A 23,176-nucleotide genomic window follows, 5' to 3' on the forward strand; every position below is an offset into this window, starting at 1 on the left:
ACTGCATTGGGTCTTAGGTTCCAGCATATGAGTTTTGGTGGGACACATACATTCAAACCTTAGCAGGTGCTACACTGTGTACCCTTGAAAAATGAGAGGTTAGGAGTGCCGACCCTCACACAGTCAGAAATCCATGTGTAACTTTTGACTCCCCAAAAACTTAACTAATAGCCTGCTGTTTACCAGAAACTTTACCGTAACATAAACAGTCAATTAACACATTTTATATGCTATATGTATTACATACTGTTTTCTCATGATAAAGTAAGCTAGGGAAGAGAAAATACATTTATTACTCACTAAGTGGAAGTGGGTAGTCCTAAAGGACTTCATCCTGATTGTCTTCATGTTGAGTACGCTGAGGAAGACGACGGTTTGGTCCTGCTGTGCCCAGGCGGCAGAGGCGGAAGAGGTGGAGGAGGTGAAGGGGAGGCAGGGGAGGCAGGCACACTCTGTATAACTTCTATTGAAAAAAACCCATGGATAAGTGGACCAGGGCAGTTCAAACCTTGCTGTTCAAGGGCCAACTGTACTTAGAAATGGTTAAGATAATAAATTTTAGGTTATATATTTTTCAGCACAATTAAAAAAAAGAATTAGTGCTGCTAGAAACTATGAGCTCTGGAAATCACTGTAGAAGAATCTGGAATTCTTAAATTCTAGGACACCTCTGACTTCTGGGTAGTATGCATGAACTCAAGGGAAAGAAGTATTTATTTCCTCATGAGGGTAAGCTCAGGTGTTTTCCTTAGGACTGTCAGAGTGAAGGAGTGGGCTGGCCTGAACCCTCCCCGAGTTGCCTGGGTTCTCAGGCTCCTCTGCACCTGGGGCTAGTGAGCCAGCCCATGGGCCGAACCTGGCTGGTGTGTACAGAGCCTGCACATGTCTGTAGCTGGGTTGAGGTTCGGACACTTGCTTAGATTCCAAGGTCCTCCTTTGTACCCATTTATTTATATAATAAATAATAATGTATTATTATTATTTTTTTGAGACAGAGTTTCACTCTTGTTGCCTAGGCTGGAGTGCAATGGTGGGATCTTGGCTCACTGCAGGGTTCAAGTGATTCTCTTGCCTCAGTCTCCTGAGTAGCTGGGATTACAGGCACCCACCAACACGCCCGGATTTTTTTTTGTATTTTTAGTAGAGACGAGGTTTCAACATGTTGGCCAGGCTGGTCTTGAACTCCTGGCCTCAGGTGATCCTCCCACCTCAGCCTCCCAAAGTGCTGGGATTATAGGCATGAGCCACTGTGCCCAGCCTGGATATTTTTTTTTTGAGACAGGGTCTTGCTCTATGGCCCAGGCTGGAATGCAGTGGCCTGATCTCAGGTCACTGCAACCTCCACCTCCTGGGCTCAGGTGATCCTCCTACCTCAGCCTTCCAAGTAGCTGGGACTACAGGTGTGCACCACCATGCCCAGCTAATTTTTCTATTTTTAGTAGAGATGGGGTTTCACCATGTTGGCCAGGCTGGTCTCGAACTTCTGGGCTCAAGCGATCTGCCCATCTAGGCCTCCCAAAGTGCTAGGATTACAGGCGTGAGTGACTGCGCCTGGCAAAGTGTAGGATTTGAAACATAAACTTTTATTCACTTTTGATCTCATTTAACTGTCACAACACGAAGAACTCAACTGAGAACTTACTCTCATAGACTCTTAGGGAAGGACACACACATTTCCCAGTGCCTGTCCAGCGCCAGCATGAGTGCTTTGTAGAGATTGCCTCATTTCTTGCCGACATTGCCCTTCTGAAGTGTAGATGGTTTTATCACCACTGTATAAAGAAGGGTATAGTGTATCCAACGACCCACAGCTAAGTGACAGGACAAGGATCTCACTCCAGATCTTGTGACTTTAAAAATCACTTTCTTGGCTCTGCTTCGCCTTGTTTCCTAGATGGTGGCCATCTCGTGGTCCAGATTTATATACATCTCAGCCTCAAATCAAATGGCACACTTTCCATTTGCAAGCTGTTTGGCCCAGCCCATTGGCAAAAAACATACACTGTGGTAGCAAGAATTGGCCAGAGGCTCCCCAAGACCAGGCTTCTGAATTCCTAACCCCAGCTCCCAAGCCCCAGGCATCCCATAAAACCTTTGCTAGATGTTCAGAAACGTAAAATTTGCTTCTCAACCCCTCCCTTCTCCCCAGGTGGTAAAGATAAAGAAAAAGACGGCTGGGCTCTTTGTTATTCTTTTATCTGCTAAGTTTACAAAAAGGTTAGATAGTGGAACTTTGCTGAGCAAGCATTCTGTCCCTGAGTTGTCTCTGAGCAGCACCAAATGAGTCTTATCTTCCCCTTGTTATCTCCAAGGATGTAAAACATTTTCTTTTCATGCTTTTTAATTTCTATGTAACATTAGCCATTCAGTTGACCTGAAACATTGCTAGTTTATTTCTAGCTGGCGTATGTGTGTGTGTGTGTGTGTGTGTCTGTGTGTATCAGAGGGTCTATACTGTATAAATAAATACTTCCCTAAATATTCTTTTCCATAGTGTTGCTCTAAAGTGTCTCATTTACTCAATACTGTCAACTTAGATGCTGAATCATTTTATGTGCCTAAAAGAAATATCTACTCGGATGCTCTAGTTCCCTGGCAAGGGAGAGAGAGGGAGAAAAAGAAAGCTGTTAAAGTAGTGCAAATCCAAACTGCTTTCTTTTTTGCTCATAAGTAGTGCTTTTCAAAGCGTTTGGCATCCCTGCCGTATGGATGTGTCACTGTGTGAGATGACAACAGGATTTGCTGGAAATGTGGGCCACTATTGTATCCGCCTTACGTAACCACGTGGAGTGATGGAAATGGGTGAGCAGCCCGGGATGTAGGCGGTGGCCTGGCCCATGCATCTCCAGAGACCATGAAGACTGCTCAAGCCCTGCATAGGATGTGGATCCAGGCTGTTAAAAAGTTGAGGAGATGGAAAGGCCGTGTGAGTCCCTCTGCAAATTCTCCCCTTGTTTCCCCCAACCTTTCCTCATGGGAAGGGGAGGGAAGCAAAACCATTCTCACAGTGACTCCTTTATCCTCAGATTGATTTGTGCTTCTGGCATCTTTCAGCAACAAATTGTGAGATTGTAGGTTGTAGTCACTGGTGGGTTTTTAAAAATACTTGCATTAATTTTAGCAGATCTATGTGAAACTGATAGCCTCTTACTGGATCTGTGGATCAAAGGCTGCTGTTTTCCATGTGCTAGGAATCTGTAATGGTTTTGCTTCCTGGGTAGAGCTTAACATACCGGCTTTTGTGTTTGTTCATGTTTGAGAATTTCTTGTTTTGGGATAAAACTTTTTGCTTTCTTACACTGCAGAAATCTATATTCTTATGTCTAGGCTTCTAACTTAGAAGAAAAAGTGTTTTTCACATGTTCTTTTTTCCTCTTACAGTTTGAACATGTATGAGTATTTACTTTTATGGCTTGAGACTTTTATGAAGCATGTCCCTTATGTGGACAGCTTTCGATTAATCTTTGGTTTTAGCTTTGACCTCCTTCACTGGGCAGCAGCAGTCTGTGGATACAGAATCTAAAAGCCGCCTGTTCAGGGGGACTTTGGGCAGTGAACACTTAGGTATCTGTTTTGGGGTTGGCTTTTAACACGTTTCTACATTCTTTATGTAAAATATATAGGACTTTTACTTGTCTGGCCAAGATTTTTCAAAGGAAAAAAGCTTTATAAAAAGTAGATTAAAAAAACCACAACAAATAACTATTTGCCTTAGTTCCTTTCTCTTCTTTTGTCACACAAAAACCTTACTGTTAAAGCATTAAGTTTTTTTGTTTATGGTAGAAAAGTTAGCTCACTTTTAACTTTCCATGAGGTCTAAGAATGACCTGTTACGATATAAAGGGGGTTGTCACGAACACTACTTACATGAAAAGTAAAAGTGATAAGGAAAGATGATGAAAGCACATTGAAGATCCTCCTGATGGATAGAATGTTGATACTTGGATTAAAAAGGTGGCTTGGCGTTTTCTGCACGCACCTCCCCCGACAGCTCCCCAGACCTAACCTGTGTTCCCATTCTGCCCACCGCACCTGCCTTGCTTTACACTCTTTGCCCCTTTCAAATTACTGGTACTCACCATCCTTCCAGTTGAAATTATTATACCCTCTTCACTTTTTAAAATTCTAACTGCATTTAAAAATTTGCTGTTAAATATACTTGTACCTCTTGGTATTAGATCCTTCACCAGGAGTCAGTATTCACTTTGGTGTTCACCCACTCATCTCTCTATTTTTTATTTATTTATTTATTTTATTTATTTATTTATTTTGAGACGGAGTCTTGCTCTGTTGGCCAGGCTGGAGTGCAGTGGCGCGATCTCGGCTCATTGCAAGCTCCGCCTCCCGGGTTCAAGCCATTCTCCTGCCTCAGCCTCCCGAGTAGCTGGGACTACAGGCACCCGCCACCACACCCGGCTAATTTTTTGTATTTTTAGTAGAGATGAGGTTTAACCATGTTAGCCAGGATGGTGTTGATCTCCTGACCTCGTGATCCACCCGCCTTGGTCTTCCAAGTGCTAGGATTACAGGCGTGAGCCATCACGCCCGGCCTCATCTCCCTATTTTTTAAACTGATGAAATGTTTGGTACTATAAAAGAATTAAATATCTAAATCATGGAGCATAATAATTAAACAAATGCCATGAGCCCATTACACATATCTGCAGACCATCACCAAGACCAAACATGAGGGAAATTTGTGTACCTCCTACCACACTCTGCCTCCTGCCCGGGTAACCTCATCCTGAATGTTATATTTTTCATTTCCTTGCTTTTTCTTTATATTTTCACTGCATGCATGCGTACACACACACGCCCCTAAACAATATAGATTAATTTTGTTGGCAGTTTTTTACTGTAGTGAAAAACGCATAACAAAATTTACTGTCTTTACCATTTGTAAATATACAGTTCAGTAGTGTTAAGTATATTCAAGTTGTTGTAAAACATTGTTTTTTGAACTATATAAAAATGGTATCACACTCTACAAATCCTTCTGGGGTGTTTTTCGCTCAACTTTATGTTTGAGATGCATCCCTTTTGTGGTGGTCTATGTGACTGGTTTGTTTGTCTTCATTGCAGTATAACATTGTATTTTAATAATGTATCAATTTGTCCATCCTGCCCTTGAGAGACACTGGGATATTTTCCAGGTTTTGGCCGTTGGGAGCATTGCTGCTGTGAATACTCTATACATGTATCCTTGTGCATTTAGTCACACAGTTCTCTGAGGGCCTCTGCCTGGGTAAAGGACTGGGTCGTGGAATGTGCATACCTTTAATTCTGATATATGCCTGCTCTTTCTGTGGGCCTGCCTGTAAAGCTCCCCGTCGTGCTAAGCAGCTACCTGCTGTCATTCAGAGAGAGGTCAGATATTGCTAGCAAGTCTGATCTGCGCATAGCCAAGCACAAGGTGGATGGGACCAGAGCCCGGTGGCCTAGTTTGAATGTCATGACCACAGCTCTCAGCTAAGCTGCTGCACCCTGGCAGTCTGTGCCCAGGGATGTTCCTAGAGCTGATGTTCTGAGGAATAAGGATGATTATGTGGGGTGCTCTGTGTTTCTGAAAAATTATATAAATGAGGCAGGAAAGACACTGAGTAGTTCGCTCTTTGGGTACACTTGTAGTTAGTTGGTAAGCTGCCCAAGGGCTTTGGCGATTTTATTCACTGATGTCTCTGAAGTGCCACAAACCACTTGCTTGGCAGAAGGTGGATGCTTAATAAATGTTTTTGCGTAAATGAACAAATGAGTGCATAGTGAAGAGTTTTCTGTGAGACTTTCCCAAAAAGTCACAGTTCTGTAGGCTAAATATACATAGTTATGGTGTATTTTTAATGCTCAACAGAGCTACTAAAATTTATTTTTGCTCTAGTTCCCTACCTTTACAATTAAGATTTTCTATTTATCACTTGGCTTAGCGGAGCATGTATTCTTTGAATATTATGTTAAGTAGCTAATGGCTAATTTTACTACCTGTTAACCATAGGTAAGAAGAAGCCTTGCAGTCTGATTGGTTTCAGGCACCAGGCAAGTTAATAGCAAGGTCTGATTGGTGGTGGTAGTGGTAGGAGATTAATCGTCTCTCTGACAAATTTAAATTACCCTTGCAGGCAGCACAGGACGCTTAAAGATAGTTGCATCCCATTATTGAAGGGCTGTGAATTTCAAAAGCCAGATTCATTCTACTTGAGCCACATTTAAAAAATAAAATTTTCAGGAACTCATTTGGCTAAATGATAAACAAATTTAAATCCAAAACTTTGAAGAGTTTGTAGTTTTAAATTCCAAAATATAAATGTATTTTAAAAGTAATGTACTCATAAAAATATTCTCTATAATAGCACAGCTCCTTGGGATATTTAACTTTTTTTTGGTATGTAGCATTGCCCAATCCTGGGGATGATTGTCATAGTCCCAGTTAGGTTTTTTTTCCTGATAATTTTAAAGTAAGTTTTGTGGGGAGGGTGCCATGTGATTTTTTTCCCCCCTTAATTCATGGGGCTATAACTATATCCAAAGAAGGGTTGGCAAATATATTTATTTTACCACAACTTCTAGATTAATTCACTTTGTTGAAATTTGACAGCTTTAAGGTACAAGAAGGCATTGAGAAGATGAGCTTGGAGAAGTGGGCATGCTTATAAGGTCATTTCTAGGTGGTAGTGGCTTAGTTTTACTAAGGCGACATCTAAAACTGAAGTTGGCAAGGAGTTAGTAAGGTGTTCTACGGAAATGGAAAAGGGCAACCAATTCTGACTTACTGCAGGAGTTCAGTTGAGTATCTGCTTTATTTTTCTTTTCTTTGTTGTTTTTTTTTTTTTTGAGACGGAGTCTCGCTCTGGAGTGCAGTGGCGCAATCTCAGCTCATTGCAACCTCCACATCCCAGGTTCAAGTGATTGTCTTGCTTCAGCCTCCCGAGTAGTTGGGACTACAGATATGCGCCACCACGCCCGGCTAATTTTTTGTGATTTTGGTAGAGACAGGGTTTCACCATGTTGGCCAGACTGGTCTTGAACTGCTGGCCCCAAGTGATCCACCTGCCTTGGCCTCCCAAAGTGTTGGGATTATAGGCGTGAACCACCACGCCTGACCCGGTTTCTGCTTTCTGTTTCCATTTAAGAAAACTTTTTGGCCGGGTATGGTGGCTCACACCTGTGATCCCAGCACTTTGGGAGGCTGAGGCAGGTGGATCATCTAAGGTTGGGAGTTTGAGACCAGCCTGACCAGCATGGTGAAACCCCGTCTCTACTAAAAATACAAAAATTAGCTGGGCGTGGTGGCGCATACCTGTAATCCCAACTACTCGGGAGGCTGAGGCAGGAGAATCGCTAGAACCCGGGAAGCGGAGGTTGTGGTGAGCCCAGATCGTGCCATTGCACTCCAGCCTGGGCAACAAGAGCGAAACTCCATCTCAAAAAAAAAACAAAAAAAACAAAACTTTTTAACAAATATGTACAACTTCATTAAAATCTTGGAAAATTTGTTATGCTGCCACATATTGGAAAATGCTGTTTTAGACACAGACGGAATTCCAGAGAGGTATGGCTATAGAGCACATCTAGAAAGTCAGACCATGGGCACCTGAGTTTTTAGTCCACCCACCTCACGTATGCTATCAAAGAAGCAGAGAGCCACGAATTGGATAGAAACTTTCTTTAAGAAAATTCGTAGGCTGGGCACGGTGTCTCACACCTGTAATCCCAGCATTTTGAGAGGCTAAAGGCAGGTGGACCATTTGAGGTCAGGAGTTCGAGATGAGCCTGGCCAACATGGCGAAACCGTGTCTCTACCAAAAATACAAAAAATGAGCTGGGTGTGGTGGCGCACAACTGTAATCCCAGCTACTCGGGAGGCTGAGGTATGCCAATGACTTGAACCCAGGGGGCAGAGGTTGCAGTGAACCTAGATCACACCCCTGCATTCCAGCCTGGGTGACAGAATGAGACCCCGTCCCCCCCCCAAAAAAAAGTAAGTAGCAGCAGTCAGTGCTTCAGTTATATTAATTGAATGATGAATGAATAGTGTATCCATCTCGATGTATTAAAAAGAAAAAACTTTGAGTGCCTACTCTGTGTGCCAGACACTGTTGTAGCAGATAATGGGACAAAGATGAGTAGCATATAAAAATTTCACCTGAAAATTCACTTTTATTTTTTAAAATTGAAGGACAGTCGTCACAGTGAACACACTTTAAGTAATTGGGGAGTTTTACATAATTTAGTTAATAATCTTTTGGAATGTTTACATATTTCCTTGTGTTGATGGGCCTTCATTTAATGTAAATCTTGCACTTTTGGGCTGCTTGTGTCCCTGGCACCCCAGGCCCCATTCACCACCCAGTCCCAGGGTTGCTGGTAGCACAGATCTCTCGTTCTGGTATTCTTTTTCAGGTATTTTGAGTTCTTTTTTTTTTTTTTTTTCTTATTAAATATACAGATTGGGTCTCACTATGTTGCCCAGGTTGGTCTTAAACTCCTGCACTCAACTGATCACCCCGCCTCAGCCTCCTGAGTAGCTGGGACTACGGCATGTGCCACCATGCCTGGGTAACTTTAAAAATTTTTTGTAGAGATGTGGTCTCACTATGTTGCACAGGCTGGCCTTGAACTCCTAGGCTCAAGCGATCCTCTCGCTTCAGCCTGAGTGCTGGAAATACAGACGTGAGCCACTGTTTTAATTTCTTAAAACATAAACACATAGTCCGGGCGGCTCGGTGGCTCACGCCTGTAATCCCAGCACTTTGGGAGGCCGAGGCAGGTGGATCACGAGGTCAGGAGTTTGAGACCAGCCTGACCAACATGGTGAAGCCCCATCTCTACTAAAATACAAAAATTAGCTGGGCGTGGTAGTGCGCACCTGTAATCCTAGCTACCCAGGAGACTGAGTCAGGAGAATCCCTTGAACCTGGGAGGCGGAGGTTGCAGTGAGTGAAGATCACGCCACTGTACTCCAGCCTGGGCGACAGAACGAGACTCCGTCTCAAACAAAACAAAACAAAAAACCAACATATATACATATTATAAATACTCCGTTTTTGTCTGTGGCTGGTATTTCAAATATTTAAAGTCTTTGATTTTTCAATTTATGTTTCTTTTACCTCTCACTCATGGTGATGTGGATGTTTAAATTTTGGGCTCATTTCCTTGGATACATACTGTCTGGAGAATCTTTGAGGGCTGTGTTTGAGTATAATCTCTGGAGAGGATTCGTATCTGCCTCTGTGTACCTGGTGGTATGGCCAGTGCAGAACCCCAGTAGGCATGAGTGTTTGGCAGGGGGTGGTCACATCTGTAATATGAATGCCCAAACCTGTGTGAATACAGGTCTGTTGATAGAAATTCTCCAGGGTTTTATTTTTAGTTATTTCCACTCTACCCATAGCCAAGGATGAGACAATCACTGCATCTCCATCTGTGTGCTGGTATTTTTTTCCCCTAATAGATCCACCCAGACCTGATCTCCCACCCTGTTTGGATCCCCAGCCGCCTCTAAATGCCTGCTTCAGTGCTGGCTTATCTCTGTGGTTCTGAGTGTTCTTGGCATTTCTAGCTTTCTCACAGGCAGCCTGCATTTAATGGATTATTATTTTTAAAATGTTACCACCAGTTTTAGTTTTTTCTGGATACCTACTTTGGAATATTGTCAGAGATGGAAGTCCCAGTGGTCCATTTATGAAGACATTGATCTTTCATACCCAGTGATACAGATGGAGAAAAAGTCAAAAGATCCTGCAGATCACCCAATTGGGCATACCCTATGATAAGGCTAAGGATATTTTTAGACATAAACATGCAGAAAACTTGCCTACGAGGTCATCTTTGACAGGAAGAGGGGGAGAATGATTTAAAAAAAAAGAATCTATTTGAAACTAGATATTTTTAAAGGGTTTTATGATGACAATGTTTTGGAATAGTGATAACAAAAGGACTCAGCACTTAACATTCCGTTCTTTTTAGGGTCTGTCTCTCACTGTGTATTTCACTTACCTTTCAAGTATTGTTTCTAGTTTCATTTCATTGACGGAGAGTGTGTTTGAAAATAGGTAGCATAATGAACAAATATTAACTCTTTTTGGTATAGAAAGTGTGAGCTGGACTTTATGTCGAGGCATTTTGAATGATAATTTTATTTCTAGCATTGAAAAGGTTGTGGTTTTCATCAGATTGGTTTTGTTCTTTTAAAACAGGCCCCAGGCATGGAAGAGCTGATATGGGAACAGTACACTGTGACCCTGCAAAAGGTGAGTTCTGCACATTTTATATACTCTACAGTCATGTTCTTGATTTTATGGATCATGGATCTTATTTATTTTTGCCTACACACAGTTTTGGCTTTTTTTTCCCTTGAGGTGCATAATGCATTATAGATACTAACTGGCAATAATTGCTGTGTTAACAGAGATTTGCATGCTGTTGTATTTTTTGATTAAGGACTGTTTAATATAGAACATTTTAGAGGTTATTTAGTGTATACTCTTATCTCCAGATAGAACAGGTTATGAAAGAGAGAAAAGAAAGGGAAGAATGAAAACGACCTGTACTGTTTAAGGATGTTGAGGGAGCTTTTTACAACTTCTGTAATTTTAATTATGACATATTATACATACCTTATAACTCTTAAAAAGTGTAGCATCCAAGAGACTGTAAGTCATTTGTGTGAGGCTGAGCTGGAGAACTGCACTCGTGGTTCCGCATTTTTTTTTTTTTTTTTTTTTTGAGACAGAATTGCACTCTTGTCGCCCAGGCTGGAGTGCAGTGGTGCAATCTCGGCTCAGTGCAACCTCCGCCTCCCCGGTTCAAGCAATTTTCCTGCCTCAGCCTCCCAAGTAGCTGGGATAACAGGTGCCTGTCACTACGCCCGGCTAATTTTGTGTTTTTAATAGAGACGGGGTTTCTCCATGTTGGTCAGGCTGGTCTCGAACTCCTGACCTCAGGTGATCCACCTGCCTCGGCCCCCAAAGTGCTGGGGTTACAGGCGTGAGCCACCGCGCCCAGACAGTTCCGCATTTTTATTCCATCAAGCTGCCTTCCAGTCATCATCACTGTGTTTTTCCTGGTTTTTCTGCAGGGTTTCTTCTTCTGGCTCTGAATTCCTCCAAGGTCTGTCATCTCCTAGAGGGACCATAAGTTCCTCATAGGAAGAGTTTTCCTTTGACCCTCAGAACTGTGAGCTTCCAGCTTTGTCTTCTATGAAAATTAAAGACATTCCTGAATTTAATGTTTATTGAATTAATCCAGGTAGAAAAAAATGTCTGCAGGCCAGTGCCCAGGTGCCCAGACTTCCAGATCAGTAATCACAATTTCTTCATTTGGGGGGTTTTGTCTGCTTAGGTCTTATTTTTCAAGTCTCCTCATCTTTCTGACTCTCTTCTGCCCTTTCCCTGAGCATTTCATGCATTCCTTGAGTTGTGGACCCAAAATTGGCAGAGGTCAGAGATTTTTTTAGGCTTGGCATAGAGGATGGAGCTGCCTCTGTCTAAAACCAGGTGCCGGCTGGTGGTGCTGCCAAATCCAAAGCCGTGTGATTAATAGACAACACCCCCAACCTGTTTTGAGTTTGTAATTGTGTATAATCAGTCAGCATAGTGGGCCTCACGTGGGAAACTTTCCTTGGAAAGGAAGATTTTCTTTTAGTCTCGGAGTAAATTTTTATATAATTGAACCTAGATTTAAGAATATACAGTCACATATACTCATATTATCTGGATGTAACTGGGCTTAGATATATTTTTTTTTTTTGAAATGGAGTCTCATTCAGTCGCCCAGGCTGGAGTGTAATTGCATGATTTCAGCTCACTGCAACCTTCACCTCCTAGGTTCAAGTGATTTTCCTGCTCCAGCCTCCTAAGTAGCTGGGATTACAGGGGTGTGCCACCACGCCTGGCTAATTTTTGTATTTTTAGTAGAGATGGGGTTTTGCCATGTTGGCCAGGCTGATCTCGAACTCCTGGACTCAAGCAATTCACCCTCCTTGGCCTCCTTGGCCTCCCAAAGTGCTGGGATTACAGGTGTAACCGCACCTGGCCCAGGCTTAGCTTTTTAAAACACAAATGAATTAGGATTATGTATTATCTATGCTCACCATTGTGCATTGCTAGACCGATCATGGATGTAGTAAATCTTATTTCCGATCTTCCATGCATGTAGAAAAGGGTTTAGTGCTTTGCTTTCTCATGAGAGCTCAACACACATTTTATGTTCAAATTTTATCTTTAAAATCCATTTATGGGCCAGGCGCAGTAGCTCACGCCTGTAATCCTCACATTTTGGGAGGCGGAGACAGGCGAATCACAAGGTCAGGAGATCGAGACCATCCTGGCCTACATGGTGAAACCCTGTCTCTACTAAAAATACAAAAATTAGCTGGGCGTGGTGGCCCATGCCTGTAGTCCCAGCTACTTAGGAGGCTGAGGCAGGAGAATCACTTGAACCTGGGAGGCAGGGGGTTGCAGTGAGCCAGCACCACTGCACTCCAGCCTGGCAACAGAGCAAGACTCCGTCTCAAAAAAAACAAAAACAAACAAATCCATTTACTTCTTTTTCACTGTATGTTGAAATGAAACTACCAACTCATCTACTTTGAAGTTAAAGGTATACTTTAAAAATAAAATTTTAGGCAGCCATAAGAAAGAACGAAATCATGTCCTTTGCAGCAACACGAATGCACCTGGAGGCCATTATCCTAAGCAAATTAATGCTGAAACAGAAAACCAAATACTGCATGTTCTCACTTAGACGTGGGAGCTAAACATTGGGTACACACGGACACAAAGATAGGAACAGTAAACACTGGGAATTCCAAAAGTAGGGAGGGAGGGAGAGGAGCAAAGTTTGAAAAACTACTTCTTGGGTACTGTGTTCGGTACTTGGGTGACAGGATCATTAGAAGCCCAAACCTCAGCATCAGACAATACCCATATATAACAAAACTGCACATGTACTCCTGAATCTAAAATAAAAATAAAGAAAAATAAAAAGGATTGGCTAGCACTGTTGTGGTTTTTTTTGTTTTTTAGAGACTTCTCCAGTTGCCCGGTTTAAAGTGCAGAAGCTGCCTTGGCTTGTTGCAGCCTTGACCTCACAGGCTCAGGTGATTCTCCCACCTCAGCCTCCCAAGTAGCTGGGACTACAGACGTGCACCACCATGATCAGCTAATTTTTTGTATTTCTAGTAAAGACAGGGTTTTGCCATGTTGTCCAGTCTGGTCTTGAGCTGCTGGACTCAAGCAATCTGCCTGCATTGGCCTCCCAAAGTGCTGGGATTATAGACATGAGCCATGAGCCTAGGCAGAAGGTTTTTTTTTTTTTTTCTTTTTAAATATGTCAAAACATCATAATATACAGAAGAATTAAAAATATTTACAGTACAGGCCAGGCACAATGGCTCCGTGTTGTAATACCAGTGCTTTGGGAGGTTGGGGCAGGAGGCTCATTTGAGCCCAGAAATTTGAGGCTGCAGTGAGTAGTGATCACACTGCTGCACTTCAGCCTAGCAACAGATCAAAACTCTGTGTCTTAAAAAAAAATACAATAAGGAAATCTGAAAATTAAAAAATACAGTTTTAGTACAGATTCAGTTTTTACTGAAGTTGTTACAGCTCAGGCCAGCAAGATGCAAAGAGGTACAACTGGTGCTTCAAACAGTACATCCCTATTTGGACTGAAGACATTGTTTCCTATCCCTGCCAGCTTCTAGTGATAACTCCAGTCTGCACTATCAATCTTTTCCAGCCTCCACAGGCTGTTTCTTTCAGATAAGGAATTTCCCTTTATAAACCTGTCAGCTGACTATGACTATGCTTTATTTTGTTTCTCATTTGTTTCTGTAAGCCCATCTGTTCCTGAACAGTCTCTGGTTATTGATTTGACCTTTATTTTATTGAGTGCTTGTAATAAATCCTGAAAGCCACTTATTGAAGGATTTTTAATATTTCTCCTCTCTGATGTACAGGATTCCAAAAGAGGATTTGGAATTGCAGTGTCCGGAGGCAGAGACAACCCCCACTTTGAAAATGGAGAAACGTCAATTGTCATTTCTGATGTGCTCCCGGGTGGGCCTGCTGATGGGCTGCTCCAGTGAGTGTCCTCCCTCGCCCCGCAGCCCCTACCAGCCCTACTGGTTGGCCCTAGACAGGGTATTTTGGTTGGTATCCACTTTATTAACAAAAAAAGAAAAAATAACAAACTTTTATATAATATTTGAAAAGTCTTCAAGCTGGAATGGAAACCATAACACACCATGTTTGAGTAATGCCCAAACCTTGGGAACACCCCAGCTTTGGAGCGAGGAGGGCAGTTGTTTCCATAAGAAGATAGTTCCAAACATCCTTCCTAGGTTTAGGAATCATTTCTGAACATGGGAGTTTTAAATTGGTATGCTTCTCAACCCCAGTGCTTAACCAACACTGTTTATGTTTGTTTTAATTTATATTCTTTTAAGAATTTAATGAGGAGACTTTGGTTTATTGATTATCTTATTTGTAAGAGTGAGGTGGAAGTTGGGACGATTTACTATAGGAAAACCACAAGTTTTCCAACTGCCAGCTTTCTGACCTGAAGAGGTAACACCATTTTATTTTAATTTTTAATAGTTTTTTTTTTTTTTTTTTTTTTTGAGACAGAATCTTGCTCTGTCACCCAGTCTGGATTGCAGTGGTGCGATCTCAGCTCACTGCAACCATCACCTTCTGAGTTCAAGCAATTCTCTGCTGCCTCAGCCACCTGAGTAGCTGGGATTACAGGTGCCTGCCACCACACCCAGCTAATTTTTGTACTTTTAGGAGAGACGGGTTTTCGCCATGTTGGCCAGGCTGGTGTCAAACTCCTGACCTGAAGTGATCTGCCCACCTCGGCCTCCCAAAGTGCTGGGATTACAGGCATGAGCCACCGTACCCAGCTGGTAACACCATTTTAAATGATGCATGCCTGATTCCCACAGGATAACGTCTCAGTACGAAATCTAAAGTTAACTGTATGGCTGCATTGGCTAAATAGCTCAAAAGTTTAGGTTCTGTTGGTGTTTAAAGCCTTTGTGGACTAAGCACAGTGGCTCACGCCTACAGTCCTGCACTTTGGGAGGCTGAGGTGGCAGGAACGCTTGAGGTCAGGTGTTCAAGATCAGCCTGGGCAACATAGTGAGACCCTGTTGGGATGGCATGCACCTACTCGGATCCCAGCTGAGAGAATCCTTTGAGCTCGGGAAGTTGAGATTGCAGTGAGCTATCATCAGTCACACTACTGCAGTCCTTCCTGGGTGAGAGAGGGAAACCATGCCTCTTAAAAAATAAAATTATAATTAAAAAAGCCTCTATAGTTTTATCAAAGTTAGTAGTCTTTCATATGGAGAAATGCGAAATTTTAAAGTAATATTTGGGATGAACTGGAGCAATAGGATTCTGTGATCTCAAAATTTCTTTAAGAATCCGAGGCAAGCTCTTGGCCCTTTTCCTGCACAAAAGCACAAATGGATATATACCTACTTGGAGGGAGTGTTTTTAGACTTTTCTGAAGCCCACTGTGCACCTCAGGCAATAGGGGACTGATAGAGAAATTCCTTTTGGTGTCCAGACCTCACCATCATCAAGTACCTCCTAGGTGACCCTGTGGTTTGGGGAGATCAGGCCTCTCTTCCCAGATGATTTCCTTTTAGACACTCAGAATTGAGCTGTATGGCCCCCAGTTCCTTTCTTTGGAAGATCTCAGGCCAAGTTGACTGGGCCTTGGGCGCCACCAGACACTGAGCCCTTTAGAAAGTCTTTCAAGTCGATTTGCTGCTTCTATTTGTTCCTAAATAAATAATTTACAATGAATAGATGGGAGTTTTTCATGACCCATTTTTTTTTTCTTGTTTACAGAGAAAATGACAGAGTGGTCATGGTCAATGGCACCCCCATGGAGGATGTGCTTCATTCGTTTGCAGTTCAGCAGCTCAGAAAAAGTGGGAAGGTCGCTGCTATTGTAAGTACTGGGTTTGCTTTCAGCTTGCCTCAATAGCATTTTGTTTTTTTGCCCAGAAGAAAATTACCCCTTGCTTTTAAGCATTTGACAGAATTACATAACCTAGGGACCGCTGTTCTTGGATCCTCAGTACTTTTGGAGGGGTGTGAAGATGTGTGTAAGTTACCCTTCCTACCTTTCCTTGTGTCTTCTCCTGAGGCCGGTGATTGTCTGATCTGAGTTAGTTTGCCTTAGGAACCAAGTTAGGCAATTATTCCCTAAGAGAATTAGCTACATTCAGAATACTGGTAAAACAGTATTAATTTAGAAAAAAACTTTCAGCACAAAAACTCACTTGTAAAGGCCCAAGCAAGGTATATTATATCTTCGTAGACTAAGAGTTTCATTAGAAGACTGTCTATAATCTTCATTCATCTATTCATTCATTCATTCACTGGCTGAGAATCAACTATGAGCTGGATGCCATTAGGCCCTGGGGCCAGTCTGTGTTGCAAGGTGTGTTCACTCCAGTGGGGCAGGTAGACACAGAAAGTGAGAATGGTAATAAAGTGTGCTTAGGGGCAATGCTAGTAGGGATATACCCACATATATGGTTGTGTGTGTGTGTGTGTGTGTGTGTGTGTATATATATATGTGTATATATATATATATATATATGTGTATATATATATATATATATATGTGTATATATATATATATATATATATTTTTTTTTTTTTTTTTTTTTTTTGAGACAGAGTTTTGCTCTTGTTGCCCAGGCTGGAGTGCAGTGGCACGATCTTGTCTCACCACAACCTCCGCCTCCCGGGCTCAAGCGATTCTCCTGCCTCAGCCTCCCGAGTAGCTGGGATTACAGGCATGCGCCACCACACCCATCTAATTTTGTATTTTTAGTAGAGACGGGGTTTCACCATGTTGGTCAGGCTGGTCCCGAACTCCCAACTTCAGGTGATGTGCCAGCCTTGGCCTCCCAAAGTGCTGGGATTACAGGCGTGAGCCACCTCACCTGGCCACATATATGGTATTTAATGTTTTTCAACTTTATATTATGAAGATTTTCAAACAAAAAGGAAAGTTGAAAGATCAGTGTAATAAACATTTATCTTCTAAAATATTATGATTCTGCCATCTTTACTTGGTCTCTGTATGTATATAAACACTCATGTCTTTCTGGCCAACCATTCGAAGGAAAGTTACAGACATGGCAGTTCATTTCTACTTACTTCACATGCATTTCCTATGAATGAGGACATTCATCTATATAATACTATTATCCGATCTAAGAATAGTAATAATTTTACAGTATTATCTAAAATCCAGTCCATATCTCAAGATGTCTTTTTCATTTTTAGATATGGGATCTTGTTGTGTTTCCCAGGCTGATCTTGATCTCCTGGGTTCAAGCGATCCTTCTACCTCAGCCTCCCAAGGTGCTGGGATTACAGGTGTGAGCCACCATACGCAGCTCTCAAAATGTCTTTGATATATGTTTTCTTCCCTATCCAGGATCCAAAGTTCACTCATTGCATTTAATCATTATCTCTTTAGTTTCTTTTAATCTAGAAGGGTTCCTCTTTCCCCTTGCCCCTCTACCCCATCCCCCACTTTAAAAATGGCATTGGGCCAGGCTCAGTGGTTCATGCCAGCACTTTGGGAGATGGAGGCAGGCAGATCACCTGAGGTCAGGAGTTCAAGACCAGCCTGGCCAACATGGTGAAACCCCATCTCTACTAAAAATGCAAAAATTAGCCAGGCATGGTGGTGTGCACCTGTAATCCCAGCCATCGGGAGGGTGAGGCACGAGAATCACTTGAACATGGGAGGCGGAGGTTGCGGTGACCAGAGTACAGTCCAGCCTGGGCAACAGAGCGAGACTTTGTCTTAATAATAAATAAATAAGGCATTGACTTTTCTTCCTTAAAATTTTAAAAATTTATGCATAATGCATAGTTATAGGGTATGTGTGATTAATACATTAATATCGTTTGTAAAATTCAGACGAGATCAGGCGTGTTCAGGATGGTATGGCTGTAGACATGATTTGTAAAATTCAAATCAGTGTATTTGGAATATCCATCACCTTAAATAATTGTCTTTTCTTTATGGTAGAAACGTTCAGATTATTCTCTTCCAGTTATTTTGGAATGTACAGTAGATTCCTGTAAGCTGTAGTCACTCTACCGATCTAACATTAGGTCTTATTTCTTCTATCAGACCATATATTTGTACCCATCAATCAACTTCTCTTCATCCCCCTTTGTCCCCTAGGCAGCTATGTATAGAATGTCACACTTTCTGGATTTTTGTTTGAGTTTTATAACTTAGTGATTTGGGCCTCTGAGACTTTTCAAACTTCAGTAGAAGCAGATTTTGGAGGTACTATTTTATTATTACCTTAATTCAAGGCACTGTACTCAGAGCTTCACCATCATTGTCTCATTCTAACCCTGTAAGATTTTTATTGTCCGTTTCCCGATGAGGAACCTGAACCTTAGTGAGTTGGCGGGGATACAGTTTTCCTGAAACCAGAACCAGGGCTCTTAACCACTGCCTTCTCCACGTTCAGTTGTGATTGTCCTGCGTCGACACTGAGTTTGTTTTGACAACAGGTGGTCAAGAGGCCCCGGAAGGTCCAGGTGGCCCCGCTTCAGGCCAGCCCTTCCCTGGATCAGGATGACCAGGCTTTTGAGGTGATGGACGAGTTTGATGGCAGAAGTTTCCGGAGTGGGTACAGCGAGAGGAGCCATGGGGGGCGCAGCCGCAGCTGGGAGGACAGCCCGGAAAGGGGGCGTCCCCACCAGCGGGCCCGGAGCCGGGAGCGGGACCTCAGCCAGGACCGGAGCCGCGGCCGGAGCCTGGAGCGAGGCCTGGACCAAGACCATGCGCGCGCCCGAGACCGCAGCCGTGGCCGGAGCCTGGAGCGGGGCCTGGACCACGACTTTGGGCCATCCCGGGACCGGGACCGCGACCGCAGCCGCGGCCAGAGCATTGACCAGGACTACGAGCGGGCCTATCACCAGGCCTACGACCCAGACTACGAGCGGGCCTACAGCCCGGAGTACAGGCGCGGGGCCCGCCACGACGCCCGCTCTTGGGGGCCCCGAAGCCGCAGCCGCGAGCACCCGCACTCACGCAGCCCCAGCCCCGAGCCGAGGGGGCGGCCGGGGCCCATCGGGGTCCTCCTGACGAAAAGCAGAGCGAACGAAGGTAGGCATGCTTGATGTAGGAAGAAAAGCACTGTTGTGATATGAATAACTAACTTTTTTTCTTTCTTTCTTTTTTCCCAAAAGAGTTGCTTTGTCGTCCAGGCTGGAGGGCAGTGGCCTGATCTCGGCTCACTGCAACCTCCACCTCCCGGGTTCAAGCGATTCTCCTGCCTCAGCCTCCTGAGTAGCTGGGTGTACAGGCACCCGCCACCACGCCCAGCTAATTTTGTATTTTTAGTGGAGACAGGTTTCAACATGTTGGCCAGGCTGGACTTGAACTCCCAACTTCAGGTGATCCGTCCACCTCGGTCTCTCACAGTGCTGGGATTACAGGCATGAGCCACCGCGCCTGGCCAGGAATAGCTACCTTTTTTTTTTTTTTTTTTTGAGACGGAGTCTTGAGTCCTGCTCTGTCACCTAGGCTGGAGTGCAGTGGCGTAATCTGGGCTCACTGCAACCTCCGCCTCCCGGGTTCAAGTAGTTCTCCTGCCTCAGCCTCCCTAGTAGCTGGGATTACAGGCACACACCAACACGCCTGGCTGATTTTTTTTTATTTTTAGTAGAGACAGGGTTTCACCGTGTTGGCCAGGCTGGTCTTGAACTCTTGACCTCAGGTGATATGCCCACCTCAGCCTCCCAAAGTGCTGGGATTATAGGCATGAGCCACTGCACCCGGCCAGCTGTTTTTTTTTTTTTTTTTTTTTTGAGAAAAGAGTCTCACTGAGACTCCAGCTGTCACCCTGGCTGGAGAGTGCAGTGGCATGATCTCGGCTCACTGCAACCTCTGCCTCCTGGGTTCAAGTGATTCTCCTGCCTCAGCCTCCCAAGTAGGTGGGATTATAGGTGCCTGCCGCCACGCCCGGCTAATTTTTGTATTTTCAGTAGAGACAGGGTTTTGCCAGGTTGGCCAGGCTGGTCTCAAACTCCTGACCTCAGGTGATCTGCCCGCCTTGGCCTCCCAAAGTGCTGGGATTACAGGTGTGAGCCACTGCGTCTGGCTGAGCTATCTCTTAATTGCACTTAACCAGCATTGTACCCAGCACTGACCTAAATGCCTAACACCAATTAGTTCGTTTAATCCTCAGAACTACCTCATGAGGGAGGACTCTTGTATCTCCATTTTATAGACAAGGAAACTGAGGCACAAAAGGTTCATTGACATACACAAAGTTGTGTCATCAGTGGAAGAGCCAGGCTCCAGAATTTTGGCTTTAAACTAGGAAACCAGTGGTTCTCAAAGCAGTGCATCACCTGCACCTGTTAGAAATGCAGACTCTCAGGCCCAGCCCAGTCCCACTGGATCAGAAACCATGGGGTGGGGCCGGGTGCAGTGGCTCACACCTGTAATCCCAGCACTATAGGAGGCCGAGGTGGGCAGATCATTTGAGGTCAGGAGTTGGAGACCAGCCTGGCCAACATGATGAAACCCCATCTCTACTAAAAATGCAAAAATTAGCTGGGCATGGTGGTGGGTGCCTGTAATCCCCACTTCTCCGGAGGCTGAGGCAGGAGAATAGCTTGAACCCCGAGGGGCGGAGGTTGCAGTGAGCAGAGATCATGTCACTGCACTCCAGCCTGGGTGACAGAGCGAGACTAGGTCTTGAAAAAAAAAAAAAAAATAGAAACCATGGGGTGGGCCCTCAGAGTCTCTGTGTTAATAAGCTCTCCTAGTGGTGGTGCTGGATCTCAAGTGGAAAACCACAGTGGAGGACAGCACTCCGCCTAATCATTGTTGAGTTTCTGCTCTATGCAAGGGGCTATGTTGAATATTCTTTTACACAGTCCTCACGAGAACCCTGTGTGTTAGGAGGCTTTGTTTCTGTTTTACAAGTGAGGAATACCACGACAGAGAGGGGTTTTATTTATTTATTTTTGATATGATGTCTCACTCTGTCACCCAGGCTGGAGTGCAGTGGCATGATCTTGGCTCACTGCAACCTCTGCCTCCTGGGCTCAAGCAGTCCTCCCACCTCAGCTTCCCTGACCCACAGTAGCTAGCTGGGATTACAGGTGTGTGCTGCCACGCCTGGCTATTTTTTTTTTTTTTTTTTTTTTTTTTGGTATACACGGGGTTTCACCATGTTGCCCAATCTGGGATCCACGTGCCTTGGTTGGGATTACAAAGTGCTGAGATTACAGATATGAGCCACTGTGCCAAGCCATACAGAGGAGTTTATAGGGGACATTGATAGGTGAGGATTCTGAAACTCAGACTGGGGAAGTGACTTGCCCGTGTCTGGAAGCCAGTAAGTAAAGGTGGAGCTGGAACTCAACTCCATCCTCTGGAAATAGGTGATTGGAAACAAGTAGGTAAGTGAACAGGGCTTTTGAGCCTAGTGTTGAGATACGCCTAACACTATATCTTGTCTTCTGACTTACGATTTTCCTTGTAGCATGTAACGTCTTTAATTTCCTTTTGTTCTCTTAATTGTTCTCATTTTAAGAGGAAAAAAGTTAAAGAGCACCTGAGAATGCAAAGGAAAAGACTTGCGTTTTAGGTTTGGGATTTGCATTTTGATAGCCTATCAGATGAGAGGGTTTGTTTTCTTTAGTTTTTTGTGAAGAGTTGAATTATGTAACTAAGTGCCTATTGAAATAACTGAAGAATAATGCAAAGATGTGAATAGTGAGATACCTGGAGTCCAGTCCATGAAAATAAATGGGAACGTTGAGATTGCAATATCTCCCTGAGGAGTGTGCATCTTAGGAAGTGTAAGGATTTCACAGTGTTATTTATTTATTTATTTATTTTTTTGAGACAGAGTCTCACTCTGTTGCCCAGGCTGGAGTGTAATGGTGCGACCTCGGCTCACTGTAACCTCCATCTCCCGGGTTCAAGTGATTTTCCTGCCTCAGCCTCCTGAGTAGCTGGGACTACAGGCGCCCGCCATCATGCCCAGCTAATTTTTGCACTTTTAGTAGAGATGGGGTTTCACTATGTGGGCCAGACTGGTCTCAAACCCCTGACCTCAGGTGATCTGCCTGCCTCAGCCTCCCAAAGTGTTAGGATTACAGGTGTGAGCCACTGCACCTGGCCAGTTCCACTTTGTAAAAGAAAAATTTTTGCTACCTTTTGTTAAGATTGCATAATAATTTGGCTATCATTGGCTAGGGTTGTGTAAGAATTAATCTTTAAAGAAATTCCACAGTAGGTAAGACCTACATTTGATTAAGAAAAAATATGATCCAGCTATTACATTTCACGGCACCAGTTGTCTTTCTTAGAAGCTGGTCAACTGATTTTTGTATCTTCATTTGTGAAATGCCCACATACACACCAGTAGATCTATTTGCAAAATTATAATGAGTGCATTTTTTAAGAGGATTGAGGAATTGTTGAAAAATGCCAGAGAGACGTTATCACTCAAGCTTGTCTCACTCAGCCTTCTGTTCTGGGCTGTGAGGCTGTTTGACCACTAGGGGGTCGCCATCCATGGAAGTAGCTTTGCCCTTCCCTTTTTCCATTCTTGACTGTCAGCTTCCTAAAGGACTAGGGCATGGGCCACAACGCTTCTAATCTTTGTGGTAAGATCTGGCTGACAAGTTTACTGTAAATCATTTAAAACTTATTTTAAAATTGACTTCATACCTTTCCTGAAGTGTAGAAAGTTACTTAGTTTTGTAATTATAAGATTTTTAGTTTGAACAATAATAAAAAATTTTGTGCCTGTTTTAAAACCTGCTCTGTTGTGGTAGTTTCCTAAAATGTGAAAATTTATTCTTAAAATAATGTATTTTTACAAGTTTATTAAGTAAAACCAGAGTAGTCTAAGTAGCATTGAAAGTATTTAAAAATATGCATACTTAGTAATTACAATGTTTTTGCTTTTGATAGCAATTCAGAGTCCATAAACTCCCAAAGCTATGCTGGTTTTAGTTAAATGCTTTATTAATTACTTTGCCTGACTTCTTTACGCCTTTTCTTCACCCACTGAATTCCTTTCAATGCCAAGCTTCATATAATCTAAAATGCTAGATTTTTTGCAGTGCCTTCCTGTAGAGAGCCTCAT

At 43.3% G+C, this 23,176-nt stretch overlaps 1 protein-coding gene across 9 annotated transcripts in view; it reads left to right on the forward strand.

The window, feature by feature from the left end:
* The window catches only part of TJP2 (tight junction protein 2), a 187,437-nt gene that overhangs the window by 132,881 nt on the left and 31,380 nt on the right, over positions 1 to 23,176 (forward strand). For all 9 annotated transcript variants that reach the window (XM_063714236.1, XM_024252825.3, XM_024252831.3 and 6 more), the window contains 4 exons: positions 10,191 to 10,244; positions 13,955 to 14,079; positions 15,858 to 15,960; positions 18,570 to 19,167. In XM_063714236.1, the coding sequence (XP_063570306.1) occupies positions 10,191 to 10,244; positions 13,955 to 14,079; positions 15,858 to 15,960; positions 18,570 to 19,167 (880 nt within the window). The remainder of the gene's footprint in view (positions 1 to 10,190; positions 10,245 to 13,954; positions 14,080 to 15,857; positions 15,961 to 18,569; positions 19,168 to 23,176) is intronic.

The sequence above is a fragment of the Pongo abelii genome, chromosome 13, assembly GCF_028885655.2.
Source record: "Pongo abelii isolate AG06213 chromosome 13, NHGRI_mPonAbe1-v2.0_pri, whole genome shotgun sequence".
NCBI lineage: Eukaryota > Metazoa > Chordata > Mammalia > Primates > Hominidae > Pongo > Pongo abelii.